This window comes from Bos taurus, chromosome 7, assembly GCF_002263795.3.
Source record: "Bos taurus isolate L1 Dominette 01449 registration number 42190680 breed Hereford chromosome 7, ARS-UCD2.0, whole genome shotgun sequence".
Classification (NCBI taxonomy): domain Eukaryota; kingdom Metazoa; phylum Chordata; class Mammalia; order Artiodactyla; family Bovidae; genus Bos; species Bos taurus.
In genome coordinates, this window is record NC_037334.1 from 16996164 (window position 1) to 17018558 (window position 22395).

Consider the following 22395-nt stretch of genomic DNA (forward strand, 5'->3'; position numbering starts at 1 on the left):
CTTTTCTCATAAACATGTTTAAAAAGAAACATTGGAACTGAATCACTTTGCTGTACACTTTAAAGTAACATAACATTGTAAATTAGCTGTACTTTAACTTTTAAAAAAAGAAAGAAACATTGGAATGTTATTGGACACACTGAATTTCTTACTTAACACAGCCTATATTTCTCAGAGGTCACTAAGTACTTCCTTGAAATAATTTGCAATTTGAAAGTGGGTTTGGCGCGTTACACTGGATAGCCATACTCTCGTGCTGGAACACTTAGGTTGTTTCCAGACTGTGAGCCAGTCACTTACAATAAATCACTGGTTAGGGAAGTGATGTAATTGATTCATTAAGATATTGTTGTTCAGTTGCTGTCAAGTTATGTCTGACTCTTTGTGACCCCATGGACTGCAGTATGCCAGGCTCCTCTGTTCTTCACCATCTCCTGGAGTTTGCTCAAACTCAAGTCCATTGAGTTGATGATGCCATCCAACCATCTCATCCTCTGTCACCCCCTTCTTCTCCTGCCTTCAATCTTTCCTAGCATCAGGGTCTTTTCCAGTGAGTTAGCTCTTTGCTTTAGGTGGCCAAAGTACTAGAGCTTCAGCATCAATCCTTCCAATGAATATTCAGGACTGATTTCCTTTAGGATTGACTGGTCTGATCTCCTTGCTGTCCAAGGGACTCTCAAGAGTCTTCTCCAGCAACACAATTCGAAAGCATCAATTCTTCGGCACTCAGCTTTATAGTCCAACTCTCACATCCATACATGACCACTGGAAAAACCATAGCTTAGGCTATATGGACCTCTGTTGGCAAAGTGATGTTTCTGCTTTTGAATATGCTGTTAAGGTTTGTCATAGCTTTCCTTTCAAGGAGCAAGCATGTTTTAATTTCAGGGCTGTAAGATGTTGTAATTTGCATCAAATAACTAAGCATGAAAATAAAACCATAAATGTTCTGCAACAGAGTAGAAAAGGAAAATCTTACCTTGCAATAAAGATTTTCTGTGACTTAAAACCTAGAAGAATTTTTTTTTGGTCTTTATTATTTAAATTGAATTATAGTTGATTTACAATGTAGTGTTAGTTTCAGGTTACAGAAAGGTGACTTGGTGATATAAATATATATATACTTACTATTGCCAGTGATTATGAATATGTATAAGGGGAACTGGATGGCTAAAGGACAGGAGTACAAGGGAAATTGAAATTAAAATTTTTAATTAAATTTTTTTTCTCCGAGAGTAATGAAAGCACTATTCCATCAAAAACTTGTACCTGACATTGGATTCACATACTAAGTGAAGCAGATCAGAAACTGAGGCAAATACTATATGATATCATTTATATGTAGAAGCTAAAATTAGATCCAAATGAACTTATCTACAAAACTGAAGCAGAATCACAAACATAGGGAACAGACTTGAGGGGGCAGAAAGGATTGGGAGTTTGGGATTAGCAGATGCAAACTATGATATATAGCCTGGATAAAGAACAAGGTCTTATTGCACAGCACAGGAACTATATTCAGTGTTCTATGATAAACCATAATGGAAAGAATATAAAGAAGAATATATATATATATATTCCTGAATCACTTTGCTGTTCAGCAGAAATTAACACATTGTAAATAAAATATACTTCAATTAAAAAAAAACTTCTTGAAAGTTGTATGTGAGTTGTCCATAGGAGCTGTATTTTTAAAAAGATTTTTGTTGTTGTGGGCAATTTTTAAAGTCTCTACTGGATTTGTTACAATATTTTACAATATAAGTTGTTACAATTTCTATTTTATGTTTTGGTTTTTGGCCATGAAGCATGTGGGATCTTAGCTCCCCAACCAGGGATTGAACTCACACCATCTGCATTGGAAGATGAAACCACTGAACCACTGAACCACCAGGGGAGTCCCAGAAGCTTTTATTTTTAATAAATGAAGACCAGAAACAACTCAAATGTTCTTCAACAGATGAATGGATTTCATTTGTTGGTTTATCCATATAGACATTAAAAATAACCATACTATTGATACACATTGCAACATGCTGTTGCTGCTGCTAAGTCGCTTCAGTCGTGTCCGATTCTGTGCGACCCCATAGACAGCCGTCCACCAGGCTCCCCCGTCCCTGGGATTCTCCAGGCAAGAACACTGGAGTGGGTTGCCATTTCCTTCTCCAATACACGAAAATGAAAAGTGAAAGTGAAGTCGCTCAGTAGTGTCCAACTCTTAGCAAACCCATGGACTGCAGCCCACCAGGCTCCTCTGTCCATGGGATTTTCCAGGCAAGAGTACTGGATGACTTTCAAAATAATCATGCTGAATGAAAAAAAAAAAAAGTGGACCAAAAAAAAAAGAGTTTATTCTATGTGATTCCATTTATATAAAATTCTAGGAAATGCAAACTTATCTGTAGTGACAGAAAGCAGGATGTGGTTATCTGGAGAAGATGGGAGGAGCCAGTGGGAGCTTCCTAAGAGGGACAAGGAAACTTTGGGCTGTGATAGAGATTTCTATTACCTTTATTATGCTGATAGAGTCACAGGTGTTTACATAGGTCAAAGTTGGTTAGATCGTGCACCTGAAGTATGTACAGATTGCTGTGCTATGCTAAGTCATATCTGACTCTTTGTGACTCCATGGACTGTAGCCCTCCAGGTTCCTCTGTCCGTGGAATTCTCCAGGCAAGAATATTGGAGTGGGTAGCCATGCCCTTCTCCAGGGGATCTTCCCCATCCAGGAATTGAACCCATGTCTGCCTGTGTCTCCTGAACTGCAGGCAGAATTCTTTTACCCACTGAGCCACCTGGGAAGCCCCATCATGACCTAATCACCTCCCAAAGTCCCCACCTCCAATTACCATTAGATTGGGGGTTTAGGGCTTCAATATATGAATTAAATTTTTTAATATTTATATTTTATTGAAGTATAGTTGACTTACAATGTTTCGGGTACACAGAAAGGTGATTCAGTTATACACATACACATATTATTTTTGAAATTATCTTTCATTATAGTTTGTTACAAGATAACTATTGACTATAGTTCCCTGTGCTATACAGTAAATCTTTGTCGCTCATTGCACTCAACATATGAATTTTAAGAGAATCCAAACATTCAGTCCATAACAATTTTGAAGTTTTGAAAAGAAATATGTTTAGACCCACAAAGAACTTCAAAAATGATTATGAATAAACCTGAATAAACACTCTGGAACAAAGTTTCAGGTGAACACATGATTAAGGAAAGGGAGACTTTTCCAGCTATGGGTTTTGATTTTTTATTTTTAAAAATATTTATTTGGCTGCACTGGGCCTCACTTGCGACATGTGACACTCAGGATCTTTTTATTATGGTTGTGGTAGGTGGGGTCTTTTAGCTGAGGCATGATGTGGGCTCTTAGTTGCAGCCTCTTAGCTGCGGCATGCGGGGTCTAGTTCTCTGACCCGGGCTGGAACCCCGGCCCCCTGCATTGGGACCACGGAGTCTTAGCCACTGGGCCACCAAAGAAGTCCTTCTGGCTATGGTTTTTAGACTTGTGGGGCTTGGCACAATGCTAATGCCTCACCCATTCAAAACTGTAATTTACAAAGTGAAAGTGAAAGTCATGTCCAACTCTTTTGGACCCCGTGGACTATACAGTCCATGGAATTCTCCAGACCAGGATACTGGAGTGAGTAGCCTTTCCCTTCTCCAGGGGATCTTCCCAGCCCAGGGATCAAACTGGGGCCTCCAGCATTGGAGGCAGGTTCTTCACCAGCTGAGCTACCAGGGAAAGCCGTAACTTACAAAAACAGGCAAGATTTTTTAAAAAATTAAGATTCATTAGTTAGGAACTTGAGAGAACAAGTTTCAAATCTTGGCCTTTCCAAGCTGTCTTCAGTCAAGTATGTGAACATTTCAGAACCTCACAACTTTCCGGTCAGCCCAAAAGAGAAAGGAACACTTTCATTTTCAGGGCTGATTTGAGAGTGACAGAAGACTGGACTATGCATGTGCCTAATGGGATCAAGGTGAATGCTAAGTTAACGTGCCCTGTTGCACTTATTCTTTCCTGAGGGAGTTCAGGGCTGTTTGCCCTGGGGTCCAAAGGTTGTAGGTTTACACGCACGCAAGCACCTTGGCTAACAGGACTGGGTGGGAGGCTAGAGGAGGTGGGAAGAATGACTTGGGCAGAGTCCACGCCATTTCTTTGTGGAGGCTCAGCCCAGAATCTGAGTCATCCTTTTTGGTCTGAGCCTCCTGCCCTAAAGCTGACTTTCCCTGGTGACCTGGATGTGACTAGATTCTGACAGGAAAGGTGGTGAGGGGGCCGTTCCTGGACAGAGACCCTGCAGCTTCTTTTAGGATGTCTACACACAGAGTCCCAATGTCCCTCTGACCTGGTCCAGGAAAAAACAGACACACATCCCAGGCTACAGTGCATTATTCACTGTCTTCCCCAGTCTGGGTCACTCACTCCAGACACTTTTCGTCTGGATAATCTTATGACTCCTCAGTCTCAGCTGCCCCCTGCCCCCCAACCAAAAGCCTTTCCTGCTGGGGGTGGCCCCTTCTCTGCCACCTTCTGTGCTTCCCATTACAGCATCAATCACCCAATACTAAAGTCAAGTGGTTAGGGGTTGCCTAGCAGGCCAGTGGTTAAGACTCCAAGCTTCCCATTCAGGTGGCCTGGGTTCGATCCCTGGTCGGGAAACTAAGATCCCACCTGCTGCGTCACAAAAAAAAGTTAAGTGGTTAAATATAGAGCAAAGAGAACAGACTTGTGGTTGTCAAGGGGGAGCGATGTGGGAGAGGGGTGGACTGGGCAGATGCAAGCTGTTATATATAGGATGGATAAACAGCAAGATCCTACTTTGGGCTTCCTTGGTGGTTCAGATGGTAAAGAATCCACCTGCAGTGCAAGAGACCTTGGTTCAATCCCTGGGTTGCAAAGATCCTTTGGAGAAGGAAATGGCTACCGACTCCAGTATTCTTGGGGCTTCCCTGGTGGCTCAGATGGTAAAGACATCATCTGCAATGCAGGAGGCTCGGGTTCAATCCCTGGAGATCCCCTGGAGAAGGGAATGGCTACCCACTCCAGTATTCTAGCCTGGAGAATCCCATGGACAGAGGAGCCTGGAGGGCTACAGTCCTGTGTTGTGCATAGTCGCTCACTCGTGTCCGACTCTTTGCGACCCCATGGACTGTAGCCTGCCAGGCTTCTCTGACCATGGGGATTCTCCAGGCAAGAATAACGGAAAGGGTTGTCATGCCCTCCTCCAAGGTATCTTCCCAACCCAGGGATCGAACCCAGGGTCTCCTGCACTGAGGCGGGTTCTTTACCGTCTGAGCCACCAGGGAAGCTCGTTACAGTCCATGGGGTCGCAAAGTCAGACACGACAGAGGTGACTAATACTTAAGGAAACACAACAAGGAAATTCACCATGTGATCCTGGATGGAACGCCAGAGATAAAACATTGCTGTAAAGGGCACAGTTGATGAAACTGGAATCTGGACCATGGATTAGATAATAGCATTATGTCAGGGTCAAACTTCCTCAAGTTGCTATCTGTGCTGCAGTTACATAAGTGAATGTCCTTGTTCTTAGTAAAAGCACTAATCAGGTCTGCAGCAGAATCAAGTCTGCAACATATCCTGAAGTGGTTCAGGAAAAAAAAATTGCATGATTATCTTTTTTTTTTTCCTCTGTGTGTATTTTATACACTGTGTGGATCACAACAAACTGAAAAATTCTTAAAGAGATGGGAATACCAGACCACCTTACCTGCCTCCTGAGAAAATTATATGCAGGTCAAGAACCAACTGTTAGAACTGGACATGGAACAACAGACTGGTTTGAAATTGGGAAAGGAGTACTTCGAGGCTGTATATTGTCACCCTGCTTATTTAACTTATATGCGGAGTACATCATGCGAGATGCTGGGAGGGATGAAGCACAAGCTGGAATCAAGATTGCTGGGAGGAATATCAATAAGCTCAGATGTGCAGATGACACCACCTTTACAGCAGAAAGCGAAGAGGAACTACAGAGCCTTTTGATAAAAGTGAAAGAGGAGAGTGAAAAAGCTGGTTTAAAATTCAACATTCAAAAAACAATGAACATGGCATCTGGTCCCATCACTTTATGGCAAATAGACCTGGAAACAATGGAAACAGGGACAGACTTTACTTTCTTGGGCTCCAAAATCACTGCAGATGGTGACTACAGGAATGAAATTAAAAGACGCTTACTCCTTGGAAGAAAAGCTATGACCAACCTAGACAGCATATTAAAAAGTAGAGACATTACTTTGCTGACAAAGGTTTGTTTAGTCAAAGCTATGGTTTTCCAGTAGTCATGTATGGATATAAGAGTTGGACCATAAAGAAAGCTGAGCACTGAAGAATTGGTGCTTTTGAACTGTGGTGTTGGAGAAGACTCTTGAGAGTCTCTTGGACTGCAAGGAGATCAAACCAGTCAATCCAAAAGGAAATCAGTCCTGAATATTCATTGGAAGGACTGATGCTAAAGCTGAAGCTCCAATACTTTGGCCACCTGATGCAAAGAACTGACTTATTTGAAAAGACTCTGATTCTGGGAAAGATTAAAGGCAGGAGGAGAAGGGGACGACAGAGAGTGAGATGGTTGGATGGCATCACCGACTCGATGGACATGAGTTTGAGCAAGCTCTGGGAGATGGTGAAGGACAGAGAAGCCTGGCATGCTGCAGTCCATGGGGTCGCAGAGTCGTACACAACTGAGCGACTGAACGGAACTGATTTGCTGCTGCTGCTCAGTGGCTTCAGTTTATTTCTTTCTTTATTTTTGGCTGCGCTGGTTCTTTGTTGCTCCACGTGGGCTTTTCCTAGCTGTGGCAAGCGAGAGCTTCTCATTCTCTCCAGGGTGCACAGGCTTAGTAGTTGTGGCACAAGGGTCAGTTGCCCCATGGTATGTGGAATCTTCCCAGACCAGGGATCAGACCACTGTCTCTTGCATTGCAAGGCGGAATCTTAACCACTGGGCCACCAAGGAAGCCTCGAAATTGCCTTTTTAAAAAGATCCTCATGGTGCATGCTCAGTGGTGTCTGACTCTTTGTGATCTCATGGACTATATAGAATCTGTGGGATTCTCCAGGCAAGAGTGCTAGAGTGGATAGCCATTCCCTTCTCCGGGGGATCTTCCCCACCCAGGGATAGAACCTGGTCTCTTGCATTGCAGATAGATTCTTTACCATTTGAATGAGGGAAGCCCCAGCCAGAGCAAAACAGGTGCCAAAGAAACAATTCATCATGGTGATAAATTATTGCTGGAACAAAGGCATATTCCACAGAGCAGTTTTTAGGATATAGTCTAGGGTCAGTTCCAGGCTCCTGGAGAAACTCTTTTGTAGCTTGTTCACTACAGGAGTTTCTAAGAGGCTTGGGTGTATTCTGTGCCCTCTGAAACACAGCACAGAGATAGAAGCCCCTGAGAAGTGGATCAGGAAATGGCCATCAGGTTGGAAAAGTAATTGATCATTTTTCTCAGTTCAAGAAGCTAGGGAGGTGGGCTTCCCTTGTGGCTCAGTGGTACGGAATCCACCTGCTAATGCAGGGGACCCGGGTTCCATCCCTGGTCCGGGAAGATCCCATATGCCGAGGAGCAACTAAGTCCGTGTGCCACAACTACTGCAGCCCGTGCTCTCCAACAAGAGAAACCACTGCAATGAGAAGCCTGCGCACTGCAACTGAAAAAGGCCCACAAAGACCCAGCACAGCCAAAAATTAAATAAATAAATATATCTTTGACAAAAGAAGAAGAAGCCAGAGAGAAGAGCCCATTCTGGGAGACCAGTGACCCTCACTCAGAAAGAGGCTGAGGCCTGGCAGCTGAACCAGCTGGCTGCCTGGGCAGATGGTGGCTGTCTAGATGTACTCCTTGCCAAGGTTTTGTTCCCCGCCCTTCCCATCTGCCTGTCACAGCTGCCGGGATCTGCCATCCTGGTCTGGCTCAGCCAAGTGTATGAGTGGTGACCTGCACGTCAGCCCCGGGGCGGGGAGTTTCAGATTCCAGAGCCCCGCTGAGTCAACTCTGTTCTTCTTGCCTGTGCTCTCTCTGTCTGAGCCAATGTGCCCTGGGTTTTTCCTGGCAGGCAGGTTTTCTATGCCAGCCTCAATTTTTGTACAAGGTATAGGGAAGTTGGTGGGGCTGGAGGGGGAGGACTTCAGTAAAAGTTTGTCAAATAAGTGCTAAGCCTGGAGAAGGAAATGGTAACCCACTCCAGTATTTTTGCCGAGAAATCCCATGGACAGAAGAGCCTGGCAGGCTGTGGTCCATGGCGTCCCAAAGAGTCGGACAAGACTGAGCAGCTAAACAGTAGCAGCCCAAATCATGAACGTGGTCCGCATCATGGCCTCAATTCAATTCTTCCTCTGTCCCAACTGTGCCCCTACCCCAGGCTCAGATGGTGGGGTCCTTCCACCACCCTGGGGACTCCATGTAGTAGAGCAGAGGGCCCTTTTTTTGAATTAATGAATGCAGGAGAGGGAGACTGAACATGGAAGAACATTCTTCCATGCAGCCCCTCTTCCCTTCTGAGTTTCCTGCTTCAGTACAGGCAAATACTCAAGACTCTGAAGACCCTGAGGGTGAGTGGGCATTAGGGAGACAGGCCCCAGCTGGAGACTGAGCAAGACAGATCTGGGCCCTGCCACCAGGGCACTAAGTTTCAAGGAGTGGGATGAGGGATGTTTAAGAATCAGGCAAAGGGACTTCCTTGGTGGTCCAGTGGCTGCGACTCCGAGCTCGCAGTGAAGGGGACCTAGGTTTGATCCCTGGTCAGGGAACTAAAGACCCTGCATGCCTCAACTAAGACCCAGCACACCCAAATTTAAAAAAGAAAACGAAAATCCCACCAACACATCTGCGATGATGAAGCCTTGAGCAGGAAGGAGAGCAGAAGCCTGGGAGATGCCTCCCCAGGGGGTCCAGCCTGGGCTTGATATGCTCTCCCGGAGGAGGGGATGTTTGCGTGCTTCCGGGCTTCCTGCCTGGTCCTGCTGGACTCAACATACCAGAACCCTCTTCTCTAGCTCTTGACTTGGAGAGTGGGGGTCAGGAATGCTGCCGGGCATGCCGTTCCTGCCGGCGCCGTTTCCCCACCGAACGTGGCTGGGGTGGGGTGGGGGTAGGGCCTCGGAATGCCGGTGCCTGGAAGGGGACCGCGGGGAGAGGAGGTCACGTCTCCCATGGTCAGCAGAGAAGGCACGACGGAAAACGCACATCAGGACCTGGTGAGAGAAGCCAGACTTTTGCACTTCCCACGGCTTCCCAGAGCCGGCATAACTACCCTGCTTCCAGCGTACTGAACCCCAACCCCGGCCCCCACTCCCCGCCCCCGGAACTTCACGCGCCCCGCCTTCTAGGCTCCTCCTTCCTCGCGCGCGCAGCGCTTATAACAGAGGGCGTCGCACAGACACACCAAGCCGAGGGCCGGGGGCTGTCACTCTAGTCTTTCCTCCGGCTTCTGCACCGAAGCGAGTCCTCCGCCAGGGCCTTCGGGTTTCCAGCCCTCGCACCTCGACCCCAGAGTCTCTCTGGCGCCCCCTCATTCCTGCCTCTCCGAATCTCCGCGTTCCGAAGCCTGGACCACCAGGAAGGATGCGCTGTGCGCCGACAGCCGGAGCAGCCCTGATGCTGTGCGCCGCCACCGCCGGGCTGCTGAGCGCTCAGGGCCGCCCGGAGCCTCCCGAGACGCCGCGCTTTGCTTCCTGGGACGAGGTGAACGTGCTGGCACACGGCCTCTTGCAGCTCGGCCACGGGCTGCGCGAACACGTGGAGCGCACCCGTGGGCAGCTGGGCGAGCTGGAACGGCGTCTGGGCGCGTGTGGGGCCGCCTGCAAGGATCCTGAGGGGTCCGCCGCGCCTCCGCGTGCCCAGGCCAATTTGGTCAATCCCGGCGGCGGCGACGCCTCCCCAGAAACCCTCCGCAGCTTGAAGGTACATATACGCTACTGCCCTGGAAGGGAGTGAACAAGAAGGGGCGCATCCCGAACACCCTGGTCTCTCCTTTTTGCCTGCATGCTCAGTCGCTCCGTGATATCCGGCTCTTTTGCTACCCCATGGACTGTAACGAGCTTCCCTGGTGGCTCAGACGGTAAAGAACCCGCCTCAGTGCAGGAGACCCTGGGTTCGATCCCTGGGTTGGGAAGATACCTTGGAGGAGGGCATGACAACCCTTTCCGTTATTCTTGCCTGGAGAATCCCCATGGTCAGAGAAGCCTGGCAGGCTACAGTCCATGGGGTCGCAAAGAGTCGGACACGAGTGAGCGACTATGCACAACACAGGACTGTAGCCCTCCAGGCTCCTCTGTCCATGGGATTCTCCAGGCAAGAACACTGGAGTGGGTTGCCATTTCCTCCTCCAGCGGATCTCCAGGGATCGAACCCACTTCTCCTGTATCTTCTGCATGGACAGTCGAATTCTTTACCACTGAGCCACCAGGGAAGCCTGGGCTCTTCTGCCCCGGCCTCAAAGGATGGAGAGTTGGAAGCAGGACCAGCGGATGAATGGAGAAGGTGGTGGCAGAAGACCGGATCCTCACCAGACTTTTACACTCTCCCCAGACTCAGCTGGAGGCTCAGAACAGCAGGATCCAGCAACTCTTCCAGAAGGTGGCCCAGCAGCAGCGGCACTTGGAGAAGCAGCAGCTGCGAATCCAGAATCTACAGAGCCAGGTGCCAGTGCTTGCTCCAGATGGGGAGGGAGGTTCAAGGTGGACCCTGTGGGTCTGGCTGTGGAGCCAGGCAGGTTGAGCAGCCTGAACCAGCCAGACCTGACATCCTCCTCCTGGTCCTGTCCTAGATGGATCACCTGGCCCCCAGGCACCTGGGCCACGAGATGGCCAAGCCCGCCAGGAGGAAGAGGCTGCCCAAGATGGCCCAGCTTGCTGGCCCAGCTCACAATATCAGCCGCCTGCACAGTGAGTGTCCAACCTTTTGCTGGACTCTAGCAAACTCCCCCCAACCCCCACCCTCATTCCCCGACTTACCATTCTTTCCCCTTTCCTTGTTCGGTCCACCTTACTGAGAAAGAGAGAGGCTCTGGCTGTGCATCCTCGTGGGAGGACAGGTCTCTGGTGAAGGGGTGACCAGGACATCCCCCTCTTCAGCCCTTACCCTTCCTCTCTGGGCTCCCCTCAAACCCTTCTTCCCAGAAAGTCAGTGGGATTTTCCCAAAGCCTCGAGAGCCACTAACTGGAGCAGGGGTTGGGAAAGTGGGTCCAAGAGGGGGTTGAGCTGCAAGGGTGTGGGGAAAGGGCTGGCATGGCTCAGGGACAACTTCCTGGGGGTTAGACCCTTGCAGGAGGGCGGGATGGTGGACAAAAGGGTGCCAGTTTGGGAGACTGGAGCCCCCCTTGGGTTAAAAGAGAACGGCTGCTGGGGAGGGGGATGTTCTGACGTTTGGGGCCACCAGGTGTTTGTTGTTGTTTGTTTGTTTGTTTTCTGCATCACTTGGCATGTGGATCCTAGTTCCCTGACCAGGGATTGAACTCACGCCCCATGCACTGGAAGCACAGAGTCTTAACCACAGGCCGGCCAGGGAATTCTGGGCCCTCATTTTAGAGTGTGGATCTGGGAAGGGAGACTAAGGCAGGGAACCCCCATCTCCCCGGCCAGTCACACCATTCACTCTTGCATCTCTTAACAAGTCTGGGCCCCTTGATCCATGCACCTTGCCTGGCTCTCACGGCTCTATTGACCTGGAAGTGCTGATCGCCCCTTCTCACCCTGCCCCGACCCCTACAAGTTCTAGATCCTTTATTGTGTGTGCCCCAGAGCACCCCACATCTCCAAACCAGCATGTCTGTAGGTGTCTGACCCTGGCTCCCAGCTCCCCAGTGTCTCTGTCCCACCCTAAGTTCACAGGTCCAGACCTGGCTGACTTCCCTGAGGTCCTCCTACCCCATCCCCCCACTGGCATCTGCAGCAGTCTACAGCCAACCGGGTGAAAGTTCGAATCCCCCTCTTCACACCCGCCCTCGGGCTGGTTGCTGGCTTGCAGCCCTCTGGTCTTGAAGGCTCTCCCACCTCTTGGTCCCACCACCTCCCCCACCAGGAAGGGGAAGGGTCCGCTACACCCTCCCAAATGGTAGCCCTGCCATGAGGGGCTTCTGGGAGGGGCCAGCAGGCAAAGGTCCCACCTCAGGAATGTGATGGGGGAGGGGGGGTCATGTGTAGGTTGGGGGACTCCAGGCTCAGCCCTGCCAAGCCGGAGAAAGGTCAGAGCTGAGGAGACAAACAGCTGGTGCTAATGGAAGCCACACTGGTGGTTTGGCCGGCTGCCTGTTGTGATTGGAAGAGAGGAAAGTAGGCGAAAGGGGAGCTGCCTGAGGAGCCGGGAAATGTCAGCAGTCACTCTGGGCCCGCCCCCACCCCCACAGCGCCAACATGTTCACCCCTCAACCTGAGCCTGCCCTTCCCCCTTCAACCTTTCCCCTACTTTTCCTGCTGGGGTGGGGGCCAGGGACTTCCCCAGTCTGCAGACATGCCCAAGCCATCCCTCCGTCCCTCCCTCCTTCACTCTTCAATCCTTCCTTCTCCCTCTCAGATGCCCGGGACCCCGGGTGGGGCCTCTGTGGTGCCCTCCAAACCCTATCCAGGCCTAATGCTCACCCGAGGCTGGAGGAAGCAGAGCCCCTTCCCGTTTCTCTCTGTTCCGGCCCCACCCCCACTCTGGTCCAGCTCCTTCAATCATTCTTTCATGGCATCTTTATTAAACATCTGCTGTGGGCTGGCATCAGCTGGTGCCAGATGGTGGGCAGAGAGCCATTCCTCATTCCTGACTTCAGGGACTTCATACAGTATGGGAAGTTGTGGAGAGATCACAGATGTCCCCAGTGTTGGGGAGTAGGAAGTCCTCAGTGGCCCTTAGCCTGGTCTCGGGCTAATGATGGCCAAAATCTTGGCCTTCTCTGCCCACTGAAGCTGAAGAAAAAAATACAGAGACAGAGTTTGGAGGGAATAGAAAGGTGGCTTTAATTCTCAGCCAGCAAAGAGTTTCGAAACACGGTAGGCTCATGCCTCAAGAACTGTGCCCCCTCAACGCCCATGATGAGTCTCGGGCCTTATATAAGGCAAAGGCTCATAGTCAGGGGTCGGTGATGAGGAACAAAGGCGACAGGGTCTTGATTTCTCCCTCTTGCATTGTTTCTAAGACAGCCATAGTCTGGTGTTGGTAACTCAGTGATTGAGTCTGGCTGTTACGTGGCTCTGTGGTCTTCTTTCCAGTGTGTAACTACAAGGGGAAGGGTGTTGTAAGGGTAAACCCCAGAAAGGCCGAAGAGCAAGCTTCCTTACAGACAAGCAGAGTTAGGAGCAGTTAAAGTAAGAAAAAGGAAACAACTAGGAATGTTCAGGCCTGATCACTGTTCTCTTTATCTTCTTTGTTCTCAGGAAAGGGAAAGAAAAAAACTCATTCCTCTTTTTTCCCTATTTATTGCAACAGGATGTGGGGGAGGGGAGGGGAGGGATGGGTGTCTGAGACATCATCCTTTCCAGAAGCTGGGACTTTTAATATGAGGCAGAGAACTGCATGAGGGAAGAGGTCCTAGGCAGAATACTAGCATGTTCCAAGGCCCTGTGGCCAGAGCGTGCGTGCTACCAGGAAGGCTGTGTGGCCAGAGGATGGGCGTTCAGGGTGGGAGGAGGCAGGATGGGTCTGGCTGGTCCTGGGGAGTCATGGGCAACTTTAGGCAAGTGGAAGGGGGCACGGTGAGCTGAGGAGTGCCCCCTCCTGCCCCTGTCACATGCTGCCTAGCCCCCAGACATGCCTGTTTCCTTAGACGCCCCTAGGACGGCTCTCCGTTTCAATCCCCCCCATCTTTTGTCTGTCCTTCAGGACTGCCCAGGGACTGCCAGGAGCTGTTTGAAGAGGGAGAGAGGGAAAGTGGATTGTTCCAGATCCAGCCCCAGGGATCCCCGCCTTTCCTGGTTAACTGCAAAATGACCTCAGGTAGGGCTGGGCTGGCCCCCAGGTACCCTGAATATCACAGGCCTGGTTGTCTTTCCGTCAAGTGCAGCCACTTCTTATTCCCCACTTCCTCCTTCTCTGCTGAGTCCTGGGACAAAGATCTAGGCAGAACCCCCAGCTTACTGGCCAGCTCACCTTCTTTCTTTGCCAGTCTTCCTCCCATCCTGCTGGGGTGGGTGAGAGGAACTGTTCTCCCTGGGTTTAGAGGTGCTTTGGGGTTTAGGGAGCCAAACAGGGGAGGCAGGATCCCTTATAAGAAGAATCCTCCTGATGACCTCGCACTTTTCTGGGCAGATGGAGGCTGGACCGTAATTCAGAGGCGTCAGGATGGCTCCGTGGACTTTAACCAGCCCTGGGAAGCCTACAAAGATGGCTTCGGAGACCCCCAAGGTAGGTGTTTCCTGCAGGCCAGAGGCATAGCGGGGAGGAGAGTGTTACAGATCTGGGGGTCCTCTTCATGGATTGGCCTCTCCCGTGGCAGGCGAGTTCTGGCTGGGCCTGGAGAAGGTGCATCACATCCTTGGGGACCGTGGCAGCCGCCTGGCTGTGCAGCTGCAGGACTGGGAGGGCAATGCCGAGTCCTTGCAGTTCCCCATCCACCTGGGGGGTGAAGACACCGCCTACAGCCTGCAGCTCACGCCACCGGTGGCCAGCAAACTGGGCGCCACCACCTTCTCGCCCAGTGGCCTCTCCCTGCCCTTCTCCACTTGGGACCAGGACCACGACCTCCGCGGAGACAAGAACTGCGCCAGGAGCCTCTCTGGTAAGCGAGCCCTGTCCCTCCCCATCTTGCCCTTCTCCACACAGCTTTTCAGCATCCCTGCCCCGCCTTCAACCCCATCTGTTTCCATGCCACTGTTCTTTTTTTTGGCTGTGCCAGGTCTTAGTTGAAGCATGTGGGATCTAGTTCCCTGACCAGAAATCAAACCCGTGCCCCCTGCATTGGGAGTGCAGATTCTTAACCATTGGACCACCAGGGAAGTCCTTATTTCTGTGCCCCCTTCTCCTTACTTGCTGTGGACCCTTAGGCAACTGACAAGGCCTCCCCCCCTTCATTTTCCCCATCTTTAAAATGGGTATAGAGACTTCCCTGGTGGTCCAGTGGTTGGGGATCTGAGCTTCCACTGTAGGGGACATGGGTTCAATCCTAGGTCACGGAACTAGGATCCTGCATGGTGAGGCCAGAAAAAAAGAAAGGGTATAACCACTCTGCCCACACCACATGATTGCTATGAAAATATTAATACAATGAGATGACTTTGCCACAGGCTAGCCACCAAGACAAACTGAAGGCAGAGCCCACGACCTATGAAGTGAAACAGATGAAACTGCCTTGTGGTGGGTCAAAGAAGGATGGTTGTTTGTTGTTTAGTCACTGAGTCATGTCCAACTCTTTGTGACCCCGAGGACTGTAGCCTGCCAGGCTCCTCTGTCCATGGGATTTCCCAGGCAGGAACACTGGAGTGGGTTGCCATTTCCGTCTTGGGAAGAAGGATGGAATAGTGATTAATTTCACATGGTTCAGTGTGATACAAACTAGTGAAACACACGACAGTCATAGAAAGGCTTTAATAAATGTTCACCATGTGGCAAGTGTGGACAAGTAACTTGCCAGGGTCACAGATGTAAAAGCCGCAGTTACCAGGATGGGGTGGGGAGGTGCCCTGAGCCCCTGAGGTGCCTTTGTCACAAGCTGGGGTTCCTTGGAACACAGTCTGACAACCACTGCCAAAGTTCTCTCATCTAAAGTGGGTGATGGCCAACACCCAGCCCCCTCCCCACCTCGGCCCCACTGGAGACCCAAGGACCCACAGGCTTGACCATGTCCCCTTTTCTCTGACCTTGGCAGGTGGCTGGTGGTTTGGCACCTGCAGTCACTCCAACCTGAACGGCCAGTATTTCCACTCCATTCCAAGGCAGCGGCAGCAGCGTAAGAAGGGCATCTTCTGGAAGACCTGGCGGGGCCGCTACTACCCACTGCAGGCCACCACCATCCTGGTACAGCCCACAGCGGCCTCCTAGCCTCCTCTCTGGGGCCTGGTTTCAGGCCCCCAGAGGACAGTGACTCTTGTCCACGTGTGGCCACTCCCTGCCTGGGCAGGGGCTCCAGACAAGGGCTGTCTGGAGCCTCAAGGACAGAGAAGATGCCCATGACTGGAGAGGTCCCCTTGATGAGTAGGGGAGGCTGCAGGAAATGCCCTCTGAGGAGAGCAGGGCTGTAGGGCTGCTGGGCACAGACCCCGAAAACGTGGGACAGAGGGGCACAGAAACCCCCCTCACCCGCCAAGGAGCAGGGGATGCAGAGGGGACCCTGCGGGGGTGGGGCAGCCAGGCCGGCCCTCGATGGCCAGTGGATTCAGTCACATTGACTGGCTGGAGGACCAGGGCTTCCCGTAGGCCTGGGCACCCTCACCGTACTGTGGTGCCTGGGTGCTGTGAGTCAGCTGGCGCCCACGGCGTCTGGGTGGAACCCACAGAATTCTCGGAATAAAAGCAACTTCAAAACATTTCATTCTTTTATGTCTTTTGGTTTGTTTTTCAAAGTGGACAGTTTTCAGAGTCCGCATAAACAGGCTCACAGGGTGGAGGGTGAACACTCCAGGGCTCTTGAGGACAATGCTAGTCATCCCCACCGTCTCCAACATCTGCTTTCAACTTCCTTCACTTATGGTTTCATAATGGAGATCTCATGTTCATTTTCAGAGGTACAAAGCAAAACCCTCATTTGGTCCTTCTGGAAGCAGGTAATAGAGAAAGTTTGATGCTCTTCCTGATCATACTTATGCACATGAATCTTGATAACCTTTTAGTGTCTGGCCACATGAGAGAAATAGGGATGTAAGCTGCATATTTAATGTTATTTTTTTTTAGGGGTCACATTTTTAAAAAAGCAAAACAAAGAAAAAGGAAATAAAAACAGCTAAAGTTTAAAAAGAAACAAAGTAGGGGACTCCCCTGGTGGTCCAGTGGTTAAGGCTCTGAGCTTCCACTGCAGGGGGTACAGGTTTGATCCATGGTCTGGAAATAAGATCCTACATGCCTTGTGGCATGGGCAAAAAAAAAAAAAATATATATATATATATATATATAAGAAAGAAAAAATTATTTAGGAGTGTACTTGATTGAACCCGATATATTCAAAATATTGCAGGTTAAACATGTGGTCAATATAAAAGTTACTGAGATACTTGACGTGGCTTCTCGTACTGAGTCTTCTGAACCCGGTATAGATTTCACATTTACGGCACATTTCCATTTGGACCGACCATATTTAAGGGCTCAGCAGCCACAGTGGCCAATGGCCACCATCTTGCACAACCCAGCTCTACTGTGTTACTTTTTTTTTTTCCTTGCCTTGCAACTTGCGGATCTTAGTTCTCCTACCAGGGATTGAACCCACGACCTCGGCAGTGAATGCTCAAGAGTTCTAACCACTGAATTGCCAGGGAATTCCCTCTACTCTTACATTAATGCAGAGTTTTGTGTAAACTCTTCCCACTTTTGGCTATGTCTGCAAAAGTTTTCCTTTAAATTAGCCTTAAAATATATACATATAGTGGGTGAGGAGGGGTGGATAAAAAGAAAAAATATATATGTGTGTATGTGTATGTAGTGTATATATATATATATATATATATAGGCTTCACAGGTGGCACTAGGGGTAAAGAACACGCTTGCCAGTGCAGAAGACATGAGACACACGTTCTTCGATCCCTGGGTCGGGAAGATCCCCTGGAGGAGAGCATGGCAACCCACTCCAGTATTCTTGCCTGGAGAATCCCCATGGACAGAGAAGCCTGGCGGGCTACAGTCCATGCAGTCACAAAAGAGGCAGACAAGACTGAAGTGACTTAGCACGCGGGTGTGCACACACACACACACACATATAAATTCAACTAATATTTCTTAAGCACCTACTAAAGGCCAAGCCCTGTCCCAAGTGCTTGGGACACGCTAGTCAACAGAAAGATCCTCATCTGGGGACTTCCCTGGCAGTCCAGTGGCTAAGACTCCATGCTCCCAATGCAGGGGACACAGGTTCCAACCCAGTCAGGGAGCTAGATCTCACATGCTGCAACAAAAGACCCCATATGCCACAGCAAAGATCAGAGATCCCCATTGCCGCAACTGGCTCGGCCAGTTGCGAATACCTGGCTCGGCCAAATGAATAAAAATAAATTTTTAAAAGATTTGTCTCAGCACCATGCATGTATTCCCATTACAGATAAGGGTCCAAACAGAGACACTCTTCTAATTGATCGTCCAAATGGAGACACTGTTGAGAGTGAAAGGGGGGTGTGTTGTTAATAATTAAGCCAGATGACACACTCCTAGGCATACAGGGACTTATTGACCCAGTTTTTTAAAAAGTAGAGGCATATCTCTACAGCATGTGGAAAACCCATATCACTTGCTATAAATAGGTTAGGAAAACTAAACTCGGTGAAAAAACAATGCCGATGCTTTCAAATTCCAGTTAGAGGGACTTCCCTGACCGTCCAGCGGTTAGGAGTCTGTGCTTTCACTGCTGAGGGTGCGGATTAATTTCTGGTTTAGGGGAACTAAGATCCCGCAAGCTTCATGGATCGGCCAAAATTAAATAAATAGACTCTGGGCTCTCAGTGTTCTGGGCTCGGGTTCAATCCCTGGTCGGGGAACTAGATCCCACATGCCACAATTAAAGATGCTGCAATGAAGACTGAAGGTCACTCCTGCCGCAACTAAGACCTGGCACAACCAAATAAATAAAAATAAATATTTTAAAATTTCTGAAAAATATGTCTCCATATATAATTGAATATATATTATATATATATGAATCACTGTACTATACACCTGAAATTAACACAACACTGTAAATCAACAATACTTCAATAAAGAACTAACTTAAAAAAAAGAACTGGAAAAAAAAGGTATGACTTTCTCAGTATGTGTGTGCACGTGTTAAGCTGCTTCAGTTCGTGTCTGACTCTCTGCGACCCCATGGACTGTAGCCCACTAGGCTCTTCTCCATGGGATCCATTCACCACCAAGCAAGAGACTGGAGTGGGTTGCCATTTCGACCTCCAGGGTATCTTCCCGACCCACGAACCAAACCCAGGGATCAAGCCTATGTCTCTTGCATCTCCGGCATGGGCAGGCAGGTTCTTTACCACTAGTGCCACCAGGGAAGCCCCATATACACACTGCTGCCGCCGCCACTGCTGCTAAGTCGCATCAGTCGTGTCCGACTCTGTGCGACCCCATAGACGGCAGCCCACCAGGCTCCTCCATCCCTGGGATTCTCCAGGCAAGAACACTGGAGTGGGTTGCCATTTCCTGCTCCAATATACACACTACTAAACAGGGCCTATTGTACACTACAGGGAACTATATTCAATATTTTGCAATAGCCTATAATGGAAAATAATCTGAGATATATATATTTATATGAATATATATTCATATATATTTACATGAATCATTTTGCTACATACCTGAAAGTATATAAATCAAGTGATTTATATACTTGTAAATCAAGTGAAAGTGAAAGTGTTAGTCGGTTCGATCATGTCTGACTCTGCAACACCATGAACTGTAGCCCATCAGTCTCCTCCGTCCATGGGATTTCCCAGGCAAGAATACTGGAGTGGATTGCCATTTCCTTCTCCAGGGGATCTTCTCGACCCAGGGATCAAACCCAGGTCTCCGGCATTGCAGGTGGATTCTTTACCATCTGAGCCACCAGGGAATCCCATTGTAAATCAACTATACTTCAATTTGAAAAGAAAGGAAGAAAGAAAGACTCTGACTCCTATGCGAAGAACAGACTGTGTGAGGTGAGCACAGAGCAGGGAATTTTGGGAACAGGAAACACAGGTCCAGGTAGTGATGACAGGGCTGGGACAGGGGCAGCAGCAGAGGAGAGGGTGCCAAGTGGTCAGAAATTTAGGAGGGAGGAGGGGCAGAGTAATGCAATTGAGGGAGGGGATGGGAGAGAGGGGCAGGGGAATAAAGGATGAGAAAAAGAGAGGAGTCCACAACCTCTGGCTTTGATGATGGGAGTGGGGGGATGGAGTCACAGGAGGAGGAGAGAATATGGGAAAAGAGGTCAAATTTGTGTTTGGGATGCCTGGTGAACATCCCAAGGATGAGGTCTAGGAGGCAATTATAATAATTACTATAATTAGCACATGAGCTCTATGCTTACACTGCATAGAGCATGCCTGCATGCTCAGTTGTGTCTGACTTGTTGCAACCCCATGGACTGTAGCCTGCCCACCAGGCTCCTCTGCCTATAGAATTTTCCAGGCAAGAATACTGGATTGGGTTGCCATTTCCTCCTCCATCTTTCTGACCCAGGGATCAAACCCGAGTCTCCTGCATCTCCTGCATTGTAGGCAAATTCTTCACCACTGTGCCACCTGGGAAGCCCCTATACTTACACTATCATTAATCAACCATTTATTGTGCACTAGCTATGACAAAGCAGTGATGGCCACAAACACAGTCTCTGCCCTCACAGGGTTGATGTTCTGTTGGTGGGGGACAGAAACTAAATATGTAAATATATTTGTGAAAATTAAAAACAGGAAACCTCAACTAAAATTGGCATCAAAGGGACTTCCCTCGTGACGCAGTGGTTAAGATCCCACACTCCCAAGGCAGGGGGCCCTGATTTGATCCCTGGTCAGGAAAACTAGATTCCACATGCTGCAACTAAGAGCCTCCATGACTCAACTAAAAGATTCCGCATGCGGCAACTAAGACCCAGCGCAGGCAAATTAAAAAAAGAAAAAGGAGTTAAAAAGGCTTGCAGAGGGAGCTCTTATGACCTGCCACTCTTCAATTACCCCAAACAGGAAGACATCAGTTACAGACCCCAACCAGAAGAGAGGCACCTTACGCTCCCAAACAGAACTGCTACTACTTCACTCAAGTGGGAGAAAAGAAGACTTTCTTCCTGTCCAGCCAATGGAAACACCACAATTCAGCCAATCAAAAGCTGGCCTCACCTGAAGGCTTTCATTTTTCTGTTGTGCATGACTTCTTTGTTCCACCCTCTTTTCTATAAAAGTCTTCCATTTTGTACAATCCTAAAGGAAATGAACCCTCAATGGAAGGTTGATTGGAAGGACTGATGCTGAAGCTGAAGCTCCAATACTTTGGCCACCTGATTCAAAGAGTCAGCTCATTGAAAAAGACACTGATGAGGGGAAAGATTGAAGGCAGGAGAAGAGGGTGACAGAGGATGTGATGGTTGGATGGCATCATTGACTCAATGGACATGGTTTTGAGCAAACCCTGGGAGATGGTGAAGGACAGGGAAGCCTGGGGTGCTTGCAGCCCATGGGGTTGCAAAGAGTTGGACACAACTGAGTTACTGAACAACAACAACTGGGAATTATCTCTGCTTGACAGATGAGATGTTGCTTGATTCATGAACCTTTTAATAAGGGCAATAAGATCTTCACATTTACTCAGCTGAATTTTGTTTATTAACAGGATTGAGAGGGAAATATACTTTAATGTCAAGGGAAGATAAATAAATCCTCCTTACGGCAGAAGAGATGTGGAATAAAGCAAGATAAAGAGACAGAGAAGGAGAGAGTGTCTGACATCCCAGATGTTGTTTAGTCGCTCAGTTGTGTCCGACTCTTTGCAACCCTATGGACTGTAGCCCACCAGGCTCCTCTGTTCATGGGATTCTTCAGGCAAGAATACTAGAGTGGGTTGCCATTTCCTTCTCCACAATCAAACCTGCATCTCCTGCTTGGCAGAGGGATTCTGACATCCAGTAAGGATTTATATATATTTGTTAAACAAAGACCCAATGACTGACGGTGGTGGTAGATTAGATCTGTTTAGATCAATGATCTAGTTATACTCCAAGATTCCCTAAGATTTCTTCCCTGTTATACAGAGTGAGGAAACCGAGGCCGCCGTAGGGATGGAAACTGCAACCCAGAAAGAAGGGGACCTCTAAGAAGAAAAGGTCCACACACAGATGCCCGCCAGGAGCTGTCATTTACTGGGGCAGCGAGGGTGGGAGTGGGCGTACCGCAGAGCAGCGCGCATTGACCTATGATGTCATTGGGACGTTAAATAGCGTAACACTACCTGGACGTAGCCCTATTTCCCTTCCCGGACAGGTCATCTGGAGGCCCGGTACTATCTGAATCAAACCTCTCATTGGCTACTCGCCCCGTCAATCCGTTCCATTCTTCCAGTCTTCCGCCCCGCCTTCCAGAACTCGCTTCTGATAGGCTGGTGAGGCTGTCACTTCCGAAAGGTCCGCATTCCTTCCGCCTTTCTCCGGGAGACCGAGGGCGAAGAAGGTGGGTCTCCGGAGGCGCCCACCCCAGAGGCTCTGCTTCCGTCTCTTATTGGCTGCCCTGGGTGCCGGTCGCTACATCACCCACCGCTGATT

General features: G+C 49.2%; 1 protein-coding gene and 1 long non-coding RNA gene across 2 annotated transcripts; one reads left to right on the plus strand and one right to left on the minus strand.

Moving 5' to 3' along the window:
- Nucleotides 1-9421: 9421 nt before the first annotated feature.
- On the plus strand, nucleotides 9422-16492 carry ANGPTL4 (angiopoietin like 4). The gene is made up of 7 exons (NM_001046043.2): nucleotides 9422-9952; nucleotides 10580-10690; nucleotides 10818-10935; nucleotides 13854-13967; nucleotides 14280-14375; nucleotides 14467-14748; nucleotides 15835-16492. The coding sequence occupies exons 1-7, from the start codon at nucleotides 9614-9616 to the stop codon at nucleotides 16005-16007; spliced, it is 1233 nt and encodes a 410-aa protein (NP_001039508.1). The 5' UTR covers nucleotides 9422-9613; the 3' UTR covers nucleotides 16008-16492.
- On the minus strand, nucleotides 16484-22385 carry LOC132345705 (uncharacterized). The gene is made up of 2 exons (XR_009495186.1): nucleotides 22086-22385; nucleotides 16484-16798 (listed from the first exon to the last, which is right to left on the minus strand). It is a non-coding gene; the product is annotated as an uncharacterized lncRNA (long non-coding RNA).
- Between the last annotated feature and the right edge of the window lie 10 nt (nucleotides 22386-22395).